This window comes from Heterocephalus glaber, unplaced genomic scaffold (genome assembly GCF_053883595.1).
Source record: "Heterocephalus glaber isolate CG9 unplaced genomic scaffold, H.glaber_assembly_v1.0 deba00000347, whole genome shotgun sequence".
In the NCBI taxonomy this organism is placed as follows: domain Eukaryota; kingdom Metazoa; phylum Chordata; class Mammalia; order Rodentia; family Bathyergidae; genus Heterocephalus; species Heterocephalus glaber.
The window spans coordinates 9050423-9063978 of record NW_028258143.1 but is presented as its reverse complement, the minus strand read 5'-3'; the positions used below and the strand labels follow the sequence as shown (position 1 = coordinate 9063978).

The following is a 13556-nucleotide window of genomic DNA, read 5'->3' as shown; positions in this document are numbered from 1 at the left end:
TTAAGTAGAACTCTTGAAGACTTTGCTGTAGGAAAACATTTTATGAACAAAACTTCAGTTGCCTGTGAACTAGCACAATCAACAAGTGGGATCTCTTCTTATTTAAAAGCTTCTGGACAGCAAGAGAAACCACTAGCAGTGTGAAGAGACAACCCACAATGTGGGAAAAAATCTTCACTTGCTTTTCCTCAGACAAAGGTCTACTATCTTGAATCTATAAAGAACTTAAAAAGATCAGACCTCCCAAATTTAAAGACCCAATTCAAAATAGGCATCTGAAATGAACAGACATTTCTCAGACAAAGAAGTAGAAATAGCAAATAAATACATGAAAAAATGTTCAACATCACTGGTCATTTGAGAGATGCGAATGAAAACAATGCGGAGATTCCACCTCACTCCAGAAAGAATGTCTCCTATTATGAAATCAACCAATAACAAATGCTGGTGGTGTTGTGGGGAAAGAGCAAGCCTGCTCCACTGCTGGTGGGAGTATAGACTGGAGCAACCACTATGGAAATCAGTATGGAGATACCTCAAAGAACTAGGACTGGAAGTCCCATTTGACCCTGCTATTCCCCTGCTGGGTATCTTTCCCAAAAGAATTAAAAGAATCATACCAGAGTGATATATGTGCACCCATGTTCATAGCAGCACAATTTGTAATAGCTAAAACTTGGAAACAGCCCAAATGCCCATCAACTGGAGACTGGATAAAGAAAATGTGTTGTTGTTTTTTTTAATAAAATGGAGTACTACTCAGCCATAAAAAATGAGAAATTAGAGACATTTATAGCTAAGTGGATGCACATTGCGGCGATACTCTTGAGTGAAATAAATAGGACACACATGTATAAATACCAAATAGTTTCTCTGGTGTGAGAAACTGAAAGTGTAAATAAGGACTAAAACATATAATAGGTAATGTGAAATAGGAAAAAAAGAGGCAAAGGGGAAGGGGAAGTGGGAGGGGTATGGGAAAGGAAAGAAGGGAACGGAATTAATATGAGAAAATGGAAAAATGGAAACAAAATCTTTGTAAATAGAGAGGGATGGAAGAGTTGAAGGGAGGTCTGGGCAAGGGTGAAAAATAAGAACCAAGAGAGATCACGTAAAGGTGCAAATTTCCAATAATGAAAGTCATTATATTGTATACCTAAAATGTACCGAAGATTAGAATGAATAATTGATAATGTAAAATAGGAAGAAAAGGTCCAAAGGGGTAGGGGTAGTGGGAGGGGCAGGGGAAAGGAAAGAAGGGAAAGGAAAAATGATGAGAAATAGAAAAAATGGAAATAGAGTCTTTGTAAATAGGGAAGGGTGGAGGACGTGAAGGGAGGGCAGGGGAATGGGGGAAAAATAAGAACCAAGATACATCATGTAAAGGTACAATTCCCAATGAGAAATGTAAATGTGTTGTATACCTACAATGTACCAATAAAAGAATTTAAAAAAAAAAAAGAATTCAAGCCAAGTCACTGGAGCTTTCGTATCAAGTAACATCACAGTTCTAATCACAATGCTTCACTCATGAGAATGCCCAGGGGTGATGCTTACATACTCCTGATGGAAGCTAACAACTGTTTGCTTCAAATTCCTCTTCCCAGTTTAACATTTGATTCCTTCTATCCTAATCTTGTGTGTGCTGCAGCTGCCCCTTCTCATCTTGTCCCACCTTGACCCAAGCATGGACATAGCCCTCCCTCCTTCATTCTCCAAAGCACCATTCTTTACTTTTCAGAGATGTTGAAACCCATCACTGGGAAGATGGGCAAAGAGCAGAAGTTAGGGTTAAAATTCCTCAGCCAGTCTATTTCTGGCCTTTATCTTGCTTGATACAAGTTTGCCCGGTTTGGGCTACTCACAACTTATGATTGCCTTCATATTCTCTTAGTTCAGTGCTAAAATACCAGCTTCTTAGTTTCAATTTCTGCCTTCTTATTTGTTAGGTAGAGAAATTTAATTCCCTTTGCTCTATTGCTAGCACCTAGAAAAGCCTATGTACGCAAAAGCCTGTCTGAACAAAGCACATGTGCTAGAGATAAATTCTATCATCCCTTCATTATAAGGAAGTGACATATTTTCTTTTTTATCATTAAGTCTATTGGTACAATTTGGATAGACATAATGATCACATTCATTATAGGAGATGTTATCAGTGACCCCCACAGTGGGTCTCAATTTCCTGCGAGACAATTAATGCAAGCTGAGAAAGAGAAAGAGAGTGAGAATAGACAAAGACACAGAGACTTGAGAGAAGAAGCTGGGTCTTGGGCTGATCTAAGCTGTTCTGGGCAACAAAGTCAAAAGGCATCAAGGACATAGCAAGCATGGAAAAGAGGGGAGCAGGGTAAAGCTTGGACACCTGCTGATAGCAGTTATTGAAGGCAGGACTGTAAAAAGAGGACACTAGCATATCTTTGCTTGAAGAGAACAAATTTAATTCAGAAGGGAAGAATTTATTTGGAATCAAGTTGACCTTGGCTGGTAGTGAACTCAGCCGAGCCCTGCGACTTCACAGACTTGGACTTAAGTCTAGGTAGCACCTCCTTATCAATGTTATCAGTGACCAAAAGAGCAATATTAGCCCAACTCGCCTATCTGACATGCCCATTTGAATCATGTAAAACTTCAGTCAGACTCCTAAGATAATACAGTCAAATGATAGAGGGGCAAGAAGCTGCTGTCACTTACAGTCTGTTAATATGGAGCAGAGGTGTCTGCTGTAATTCATTGTATAGAATTTGTACCTGTACATGACATATCTTTTTTTTTATATTTATTGGTACATTTTAGGTATAAAATACATTTACATTTATCATTGGGTGTTTGTACCTGAACAGGATGTATCTTAGTTCTTATTTTTCCCCCATTACCTATGCGCCCTTCCCCCGCCACTACCCTTCCCTATTTACATAGATTTTGATTCCATTTTTTTTTCTTTCCCATAATTTTTCCTTTCCATTCTTCCCTTTCCCCTTCCCCTCCCACCACCCCTACTCCTTTGGACCTTTTCCTATTTCAAATTATCAATTATTCGCTTTAATCATTTTCATCCTTATTTATCCTTTCAGTTTCTCACACTAGAGATACTATTCGCTATTTACACGTGTGTCCTATTTATTTCACTTAAGAGTATGGCCTCAGTATGCATCCATTTAGCTAAAAATGACTCTAGTTTCTCATTCTCTATGGCTGAGTAGTACTCCATTTTATAAAAGAACCACATCTTCTTTATCCTTTCTCCAGTTGATGGACACTTGGGCTGTTTCCAAACCTTAGCTATTACAAATTGTGCCACTATGAACATAGGTGCCCATATATCGCTGTGGTATGATTCTTTTAATTCTTTGGGAAAGATCCCCAGCAGAGGAATAGCTGGGTCAAATGAGACCTCTAGTCCTAGTTCTTTGAGGTATCTCCACACTGATTTCCATATTGGTTGCACCAGTCTGCACTCCCACCAACAATGGAGAAGGGTTCCTTTCTCCCCACACCCCTGCCAGCATTTTTTATTTGTTGATTTCTTGATAGCAGCCATTCTTTGTGGGGTGAGGTGGAATCTCAATGTAGTTTTCATCTGCATCTCTCCAATGACCAGTGATGTGGAACATTTTTTCATATATTTATTTGCTGTTTTTACTTCTTTGTCTGAGAAATGTCTGTTCATTTCGGATGCCCATTTTTGAATTGAGTCTTTGAATTTGGGGGAGTCTGATTTTTTTCAATTCTTTATATATTCTAGATAGTAGACCTTTGTCTGAGGTACAGCTGCTAAAACTTTCTTGCCATATTTTAGGTTGTCTCTTAGCTCTGTTGGTAGATCTCTTGCAGTGCAGAAGCTTTTTAATAAGATGAGATCCCAGTTGTTGATTCTTTGTGTTAGCTCCCATGCTACTGATACATGACATATCTTGATTCTTATATTTTTCCATTTCCCTCCTCCTCCCTTTCTACCCTTCCTTCCCTTCTAACTTATTTCAGTTTTATCTTTCTTTTCTCATTTCTTTTTCTTTTCCCTTCCTCCCCCCACCCCCCCGCCCCGTGCTCCTTCCCATTTGAATATTTTCTTCTTATTGCACAATATCTATTTTGGCCATTATTTACACTTTCAGTTTCTCACATAGAGAAACAATGAGATATTTACACATGTGTGTCTGATTTATTTCACTTAATAGTATGATCTCAAGGTGCATCTATTTAGCTATAAATATCTCAAATTTATCCTTCTTTATGGCTGAGTAATGCTGCATCATATAAAAAAAACACATCTTCTTCATCCATTCATTGGTTGATAGGCATTTGGGTAGTTTCCAAGATTTAGCTATTACAACTGTGCTGCTATGAACAAAGGTGTGCATATATTACTGTGGTATGATTACTTTTAATTCTTTGGGGAATATATCAAGAAAAGGGAGATAGTGAGATAGTGGGGTCAAGTAGAACTTCTAGTCCTAGTTTTGTGAGGAATCTTCACACTGATTTCCATAGTGGTTCCACCAGTCTACACTCCCACCAACAGTGGAGACGTGTTTCTTTTCCCCACATCCCCACCAGCATTTGTTATTGGTGGATTTTTTTTTTTTTTATCATAGCCATTCTTTCTGGAGTGAGATAGAATCTCAGCATTGTTTTAATTTGAATCTCTCAAATGGCCAGTGTTGAACCTTTTTTATATATTTATTTGCTGTTTCTACTTCTTCTGAGAAATGTCTATTCATCTCAGATGCCCATTTTTGTATTGGGTCTTTAAATTTGGGCGGTTTGATTTTTTTCAGTTCTTTATATTTTCTAGATATTACTGCTATATCTGAGGATTATCTGCCAAAACTTCTTTCCCCCTCTGTTGGTTGTCTCTTCACTGTTGGTGGTTTTAATAAGAAGAGATCCCAGTTGTTGATTCTTTGTAATACTTCCCATGGAATTGGGGTTTTGTTCATAAAGTCCTTCCCTGTATCCATGTCTTCAAGAGTTCTACCTATTCTCTCTTCCAGCAGGTTTAGTGTTTCTGTTTTAATATTTAGATCTTTGACCCATTTTGATTTCAGTTTAGTGCATAGTGAGAAACATGGGTCTACTTTTAGTCTTCGGTATGTGGAAAGCCAGTTTTGCCACCACCATTTATTAAAGAGGCTATCTTTCTTCCAGTGAAGATGTTTGGCCCCTTTGTAGAAGATAAGATGGCTGAGTGTGTTTGGAGTTGTTTCTGCATCTTTTATTCTGTTCCATTGATCCTCAGGTCCATTTTTATTTTGCCAGTACCATGCTGTTTTTATCACAGTAGCTCTATAATATAGTTTTAAGTCAGGGATTGTGTGATGCCCTTTTCTTTCCCTTTATTGCCCAGAATTGCTTTTGCTAGTCCAAGTCTCTTCTAATTCCAAATGAATTTTATGCATGTTTTCTCTAGTTCCATGAGGTATGCTATTGGTATTTTTATTGGGATTGCATTAAATCTGTATAACAATTTTGGGAATATGGCCATTTTTTACTATGTCGGTTCTTCCTACCCATGAGCAAGGGATATCTTTCCATTTTCTGATATCTTCTTTGATCTCCTTTTTCAATGTAAAAATCTTTTACTTCCTTTGTCAGATTGATTCCTAAATATTTCTTTTTTTTTTTCTGATGCTATTGTGAAAAGCATGGTTTCCCTAGTTTCTCGTTCTGTAAGTTTGTTATTTGTATACAGGAATGATATTGATTTTTGAGGGTTGACTTTGTATCCAGCTATGAAACTGAATTTGAGTATTAAATCTAGATGTGGTTTGGTGGAGTTTTGGTGTCTTCTATGTAGAAGATCATGTTGTCTACAAATAATGATGGTTTAACATCTTCCTTTCCTGTCTTTATTCCTTTTATTCTTTCTCTTGTCTAATTGTTTGGCTAATGTTTCAAGAACTATATTGAATGGGAGTGGTTTTAGTGGACATCCTTTTCTTGTTCCTGATTTTAGAGTGAAAGCTTTCAGTTTTTAACCATTTTGTATTTTTCTGTTGGTTTGTCATTGGCTTTTATCAGATTGAGATAAAGACCTTCCATTCCAATTTTCTGTAGGGTTTTTATCATTAATGGATGTTGGACTTTGTCCAGTGCTTTTTCTGAGTCTATTGAGATGAGTATTTCATTTTTGTCCTTGGCTCTGTTAATATGGTGTATTACATTTATTGATTTGTGTGTGCTGCATCCCTGCTTCTCCTGTATCCCTGCATCCCCTGCATCCCTGGGATAAATAGTACTTGGTTGTGGTGTATAATCTTGATAACTTGCTGAAATCTTTTTGCCAGTATCTTATTGAGGATTTTTGCACCCACGTTCATTAGGGAGATTGGCCTGTGGTTCTTTTTTGATCAATCTTTCTCTGGTTTTGGTATCAGGGTAATATTTGCTTCTAGTAATGACTTTCATTAAAGAGTTTGAAGGTAATATTAGATCTCCTCTAAATTTTTTTGTATAATTTAGCAGTGGCTCCATTAGGACCTGGCCTTTTCTTTGTTGGTAGATTTTTAATTACCTCTTCAATTTTATTGGCTGATATTGGGTTATTTAGAATTTTTATGCCTTCTTGATTCAGCTTTGGTAATTCACATGTATCTAGGAATCTGTCCATTTCTTCTGTGTTTTCCATCTTATTAGAGTAAAGGTTCTCAAAATAGGTGTTGATGATCCTCTGGACTTCTGCAGGAACTGTTGTGATTTCACACTTTTCATTCCTGATTGCATAGATTTGTATTTTTCCTTTCCTTCTTTTGATAAGGTTGGCTAAGGGTTTATCAATTTTATTTAATCTTTCAAAGAACTGACTCTTCAATTCATTGATTCTTTGTATTGTTTTCTTAGTTTTGATTCTATTAATATCTGCTCTAATATTTATAATTTCCTCCCTTGTATGAGCTTTGGGCCTCACTTGTTTTTTTTCTAGAAGTTTGAGGTTCAACATTAGTTTGTTTATTTAAGATAGCTCTGGACATATTTTCTTTTTAAAAACAGCAATAATTATTTTGTTGTATTAATATACTAAATACAATTTGTGTGTCTGATTTTAGAAAAATAGATTAAGCTTTACTCTAACATTGGAAACAATCCCCCTGCAAATTTTATTTTAGAATATCTTCACAAAAGCATTTGTGAACAGGCATAGATATAATCCATGTTATTACTAGTCATTTTTGCAATTTGATGCTAACAGTGAGCCAGGCATGGTAGCACTTATATCTAATCTCAGAAGTTTTGGAAGCTGAGGCAGGAAGATTCCAAGTTCAAGCTCAGTCTGGGCAACTCATTGACTTCACAAGACTCTTTTCAAAATTTAAAAAAAATTAAAAATGACTGGAGATACAGCTTAGTGCAAAGTCTATCAATTAATTTCACAGTACTTTAAAAAAATCTTCAAATCCCTATCTGTTAGACTAGTCTGTGAATAGGAAACAAATTTGAAAAGCCTCCCCAGGTGAGGTGCTCCATCTGGATCCCTCCTCATCACTCTTTAGGAACCATTGCCTGGCCTGACTTCAAACCCCAAATTGTACCTTTTGAAACCACATTCTCAATTTAGAAAGTGAACACAACACTTAGTCAAAACACAGCCCAGTGTGGACCAGTTTAGTATAGGTGTTCCAAATTTTAGGACAATATTCAAGTTTAAGTTGTGATTACTTTATAAATGGAATTTACTTCACAATTACCTAACAACAAAGATGTTTCTGTGTATATATCCTTTTTTATTTTTAGTTCTTTTATTGGTACATTTTAGGTATACAATTCATTTACATTTATCATTGGGTGTTTGTACCTGTACATGATATATCTTGGTTCTTATTTTTTTTCCCCATTACCTGTGCACCCTTCACCCCCTCCACCCTTCCCTATTTACATAGATTTCATTTCCTCTTTTTTTCTTTTCTCATAGTTTTTCCTTTCCCTCTTTTCCTTTCCCCTTCCCCTCCCTTCACTCCTTTGTCTTTGGACCTTTTTTCCTATTTCAAATTATCAATTATTCACTTTAAACATTTTAACTCTTATTTACACTATCAGTTTCTCACACTAGTGAAACTATTCGGTATTTACACATATGTGTCCTACTTATTTCACTTAAGAGTATGGCCTCTATATGCATCCATTTAGCTAAAAATGACTCTAGTTTTTCTTTCTTTATGGCTGAGTAGTACTCCATTTTATTAAAAAAACACATTTTCTTTATCCAGTTTCCAGTTGATGGGCACTTGGGCTGCTCCAAGCTTTAGCTATTACAAACTGTGCTGCTATGAACATGGGTGCACATATATCACTGTGGTATGATTCTTTTAATTCTTTGGGGAAGATACCCAGCAGGGAAATAGCTGGGTCAAATGGGACCTCTAGTCCTAGTTCTTTGAGGTATCTCCATACTGACTTCCACAGTGGTTGCACCAATTTGCACTCCCACCAACAATGGAGAAGGGTTCCTTTCTCCTCTCACCCCCACCAGCATTTGTTATTTATTGATTTCTTGATAACAGCCATTCTTCCTGGGATGAGGTGGGAACCAAGCTATTGAACAAATGGACTTAATAGATGTTTTCAGAGTGTTCCACTCCACAAAATTGGAATACACATTCTTTTCAGCTGCACACAGGTCATTCTCCTGTGTATATATCCTTTTCAAAGTAACATCTTCATCTGTAAATGCTCTGCAATGCAGAAAACTGAGCACTTGTTATAGACAGATTCACATCACCCTAGAACTATTCATGGAACTAAATTTCTAAGATCACCCATCTACCCAAGATCTCATCCAGTTAGATCCATAGTGCAACTCCAGCCATATCTTGTTCTGGAAGATTATCTGAGTTGCCACATACCTCAGGTTCACAGCTGCCCATTTCAGTCAGATACTAACTGACTGCCAAACAGATGGGTTATTTCATTGAATAGAATGAAGCACTTAGTTATTTGAACATCATCCAGACAGCTGTGTGTGAAATTTATTGGGAAGTAAGGTAGTGAAATACAGAGTCAGTTTCTAGATGTAATTATGCAGAGCATCTAGTTTCACAAAGGTACCGTGTCTTCAGACATGTTCAAAGCATTGCTGTCCTCTCAGTTCCATGTTTGCTGTATAAGATAATGATGTGTGGATTTGGTATGTTCAGCTGATTGAGCTGCTACTGACAGACTCTGGTAGGCTCTGAGGCTGCAGAAATAACTTCTCTGCCTTTCAGACTTTTAATCTAAAGGCCGATTTGTGTAGGAAACTCTTTCAGCAGCGTGCTGTTTCCCATCAGAGCCATTTAGTGAGATTAAGAGAGTCCTTGAGACTAGGTCTTTGCCTCTCAATTGTATTTATAGATTTTTGTAAAGTCTTTAGCACATAAAAGATAATTCAAACTGAATTTGAATTGAACTGAATGGTTGTTTATTTCTACCTTGTGATATCAGAACTATTATTAGCTCTGAACCTCTATCCACAAAAGAGAATATATTTCATCTAAAATTGACTATATGTAGACAAGAAATCAGGGAATATAGAAAGTTTTGTATATTTGCAGATGGTTTGCTGGGTTTTTTTGGTGCAGGGTCTTTCTGTGCAAATGGGTTTAATAAATAGGAATGAAAGGCTCAAATAAAAGTTATACACACACAAGCACAAGCACACTGCACAAAAACATTAAGTGGAAAATAAAACGAGGAAAAAAAGACAAATGGAAATCAAAATTAAGTGATGACATTTACTAACCAACCTATTGGAATACATCTTACTTAAGTCAAAAGAACTTTTCCTCTATGTTCCTAAACATCCATCACAAAACCAGCTGAGCTCAATAAAACTCATTTAGTGATAACTAGCAGAAATTCTTAATTATGAAGTTGACAGAGATTGATTTGGAATTTAAAAAAAAGAAAAATATGAGGAAAAGAGTTGGATTTTGTTTTAAATAAAGAGTATCTCAGACTGAAATAACATCAATGGCTTGTGCTTCTGCAAGTGTTGTAGCCAAGCATTAGATAAGAGATGTGTTAAATAAAAGGCAACCTATTTAGTTCAAAGAGATGAGGCAAGAATGTTCACTAAGCTTTTTGTCTTTCCTCTTCTTACCTGACTAAGGAAGTAGGCAAATCATGATGTGTTATTTTTAATACTGTGGAAAAAAGGATGTAGTTTATATCATGTTGAAAGCAGAAGTAACACCATATGTTGTGCCCACTGAGAGCCATTATGGTAATGCCTCAGCCAGAAAGAATATAATTGCTCAGCTCAAAAATGGCACTGAGTCACAGCACTGACACCAGAAAATTTTTTGCAATTAGTGTTTGGTTCCTATTTCTCTCCAAAATTAAAAATAATAATAATGATGATAACAGCTTTACTTTAGGGAAGACAATCCACTGTCTTTCAAATGAAAAATTTTTAAATACACATTGTGACCCTCTATTTGTTTTCCATTCAACTGAGATTTATTTTCTGTCTTATTCCAATTTCACCTTTCTCTAGAGCATATCCTGCTGTTATCTATCTTCTGAAATATTAGTAAACAATCAATTATCTAGACTATTATTTACCATTTTCTGTCTTGGATAATCCTTGGGGTTGAGTTAAATATGGGAACTTCAGCTGAATCCTCATGATACAACTCTTAGCTTTGATACTGGGTTGAATTTTCAGTTAGATACAACAGATAGTTCTAAATTATCTTCTCGAGTTGGGCACAAAATTTATAGAAATAAACATAATAACAGTACAAGACAGCATCTTATAAGTGATGTAAAGAAATGAGTCTATCCCTTTGGTTTTGAGTAGCTCATCATTCACTTATTGTAATTTTTCTTTCCATTTCAGTTTACTATTCAAGCAGCCTCCCCCTGAACTCTAGATTAACACAAGTAACTGCCTCCTTCTTTTCACCACTTGAATGTCTAATATGTATCTTAAATTTACCTTTCCAAACCAGGTGCCTTTGAAACTGCTCCTCTCTCATTCTCTTCATCTCCAACAATGGAAGTTCTTTTTTTCAGAACAGGCAAAATCACTGGGGCCTTCACTAACTTTTCTTTTGCTCATTCCTTATATCCAAGTTGTTAAAAACTCCATTGAGTCTGGGAACCTACTATCTAAAATATACCCAACCATTTCTATTCACCTCCTGGTTCTCTAGGAGTCACCATCACATATCGGGTTATTACAGTAGTCCCCTCCCTGTTCTCTGTGCTCTGGTCATATGCTCTTATAGTCTATTCTCATGTGCATGGTCTGAGTGGTCTTTTAAAATGTAAATTAAGTCACCTTAACCTTGTATTATCTAATATGGACGGCACATTTGGCTATTGAAGTTGAAATAAAAATTGATTATAATGAAATGAAAACTAAAATTAAATTCCTTAGTCATATTAGTCACATTTTAAGTGCTCCATAGCTACAAGTAGTAAGTGGCTCACATGTTGGCCAACACATATAGAACATTTCCATAAGTTCAGAAACTTCTGCTAGGCAGGACTACAAATGGTTTCCCATCTGGCCTCATGTGATCTGGTACCTCATGTATGCTTTCTTCTACCTGTCCAACCCCATCTGTTTCTACTCTCCCTCCTTGCTCACACTATTCCAACTGCATGGTCTTTCTGGTTAGTTCTTAAGCATACCAAGCATGCACCTGCTTCAGGTCTTTTGCTGTAGTTCTTCTTTGAGGCCTACATAGCTTGCTGTCAGTTATCATCTTATTAAAGAGACTCTCTATAACCTCCCTAGATCAAAGAGCAGTACCTCAAGTCTTTGACCTTCCTTATCACTTACTCTGATTCAATTTTCATTTAGTACTTATCATCATTGGATAGGTGATATGTTTACTTATTTAAATTTTTCTCTCTGCCATGTTCCTTAACTTGAGCTCCAAAAAGGGTGAGAATATTATTTTGTTCACCACTCTATTCCATACCTCTAGTGTGCTAACTGTCGGAAAAGAAATGAAAGAAAGAATCAATGAAAACATGACATTTGTTCTGTTGTACAGGAACCAGTGGCTGGGACAAGCTGTGGAAAAAGTATGGATCCTGCCTACCACAGAATGACCTCTGCGAGTATGTCACATCATCTGATCTCACTCAGATGCTGGACAGCCTGGGGATTAAGTATGAATGTTATGATCTTCTGTCCAACATGGACATAACTGACTGTTTTATTGATGGTAATGAAAATGGAGAACTGCTTTGGGATTTTTTGACAGAAACCTGCAACTTCACCATGACAGCACCACCGGATCTCAAAGCAGAAATTATGAAAGATCTACAGGAGCCTGAATTTAGTGTTAGGATAGAGGGGAAGGTTCTTTTTAATAATAACCTGAGCTTCATAGTGATTGAGGCATAACTATCAGCCATGAGATTGTATTCAAAAATTACATTTTGAACAGCTGTCAATCATTTATTTCTATATTAAAATTATAACTACATCTCATAAATAAAGCATTGTCTCTTATAAATGAAACCTAGGAAATTCTAAGACATTTTTGGACTTCCATGTAGAATCACCTGGAATACTTCTAGTCTTACCTGTCTCAGAGACAGTATGCAGGCTAAGTACCACACAAGCTGGAAACATCAGACACTGAATTTTACTGGCTTATTTATAATAAACCCTTTCCATTTGCTAACTGTACTAGAATTTTCTAGAATAGTAATAAAATATATTCTGTGGATTCTTTAAATACTGCTGAAGTCAACATTTACTAATAATTTGATTACTTAGAAAACAGATATTTCTCTTCTTGTGAAGGATTTGTCTTTGTATATTATCTTATTGTTATTTCTGTCTTAATTTTATTGAATATTAAGAGTAAGCACTTTTAGAATATTACAAAATTAACTCTGTAATATATTGTCATTTCCACATTTTCTTTTCTCTTAATTTCATCTATGATCTAATAATGTTTGGGTGTTTATTTTTGATGTACAGAAACTTTCTACTTTATTCAGCCAAATATACTTTTTTCTTTTTCTTTTTTCAATTCATAGGTTTCTGACACATTTTAAATGTTCCTCTAAAATCAAAGTTTTGAAATACTGATACATGTCATAATAATAATGTTTTCACTTTTTAAAAATAAAATTTTTAATTTGTTTGAAATGTATATGTTTAAAGGTCAGATTGAGAACAAGTTGTTTTCACAAAAATAGTATCCAAATCCATAAACAAATTTCCTGGCAAACAGAAAGCAGAAATCTCCAACTTCAAATGCACATTTTATTATTTACTAGTTTCCTAGTAAAATGAATTTATTTTGATATTTTATAGTTCTGTATATTGTTCTAAGACCTCCTCTAATACCAACAGTTATTTTTGGATAGTAATATTTTAGAGGATTTTTGAAAACATATTTGATGTTATCTATTTTATTTTTAATAATAAGGCTCTGTCATTTTTGTAAAAATAGTACATATCTTTAGATTAGTAAATGAAAAGTAATTTACTTATAAATATTTTCAAAAGCAAGTAAATAGTTACTACTTCCAGTAAGAGAATAGAAGTAAGGCCTTACTAAACAGACCAAAGGCCCTCATTCTCTTAGTACAGATGATTTCAGCCC

General features: G+C 35.7%; 1 protein-coding gene across 1 annotated transcript in view; it reads left to right on the top strand.

The window, feature by feature from the left end:
- The window catches only part of Hnmt (histamine N-methyltransferase), a 61888-nt gene extending 49211 nt beyond the window's left edge, over positions 1-12677 (top strand). The window contains exon 7 of the mRNA XM_004836121.4: positions 11985-12677. Coding sequence (XP_004836178.1) covers positions 11985-12340 — 356 coding nt within the window. The 3' untranslated portion in view covers positions 12341-12677. The remainder of the gene's footprint in view (positions 1-11984) is intronic.
- Positions 12678-13556: the final 879 nt, after the last annotated feature.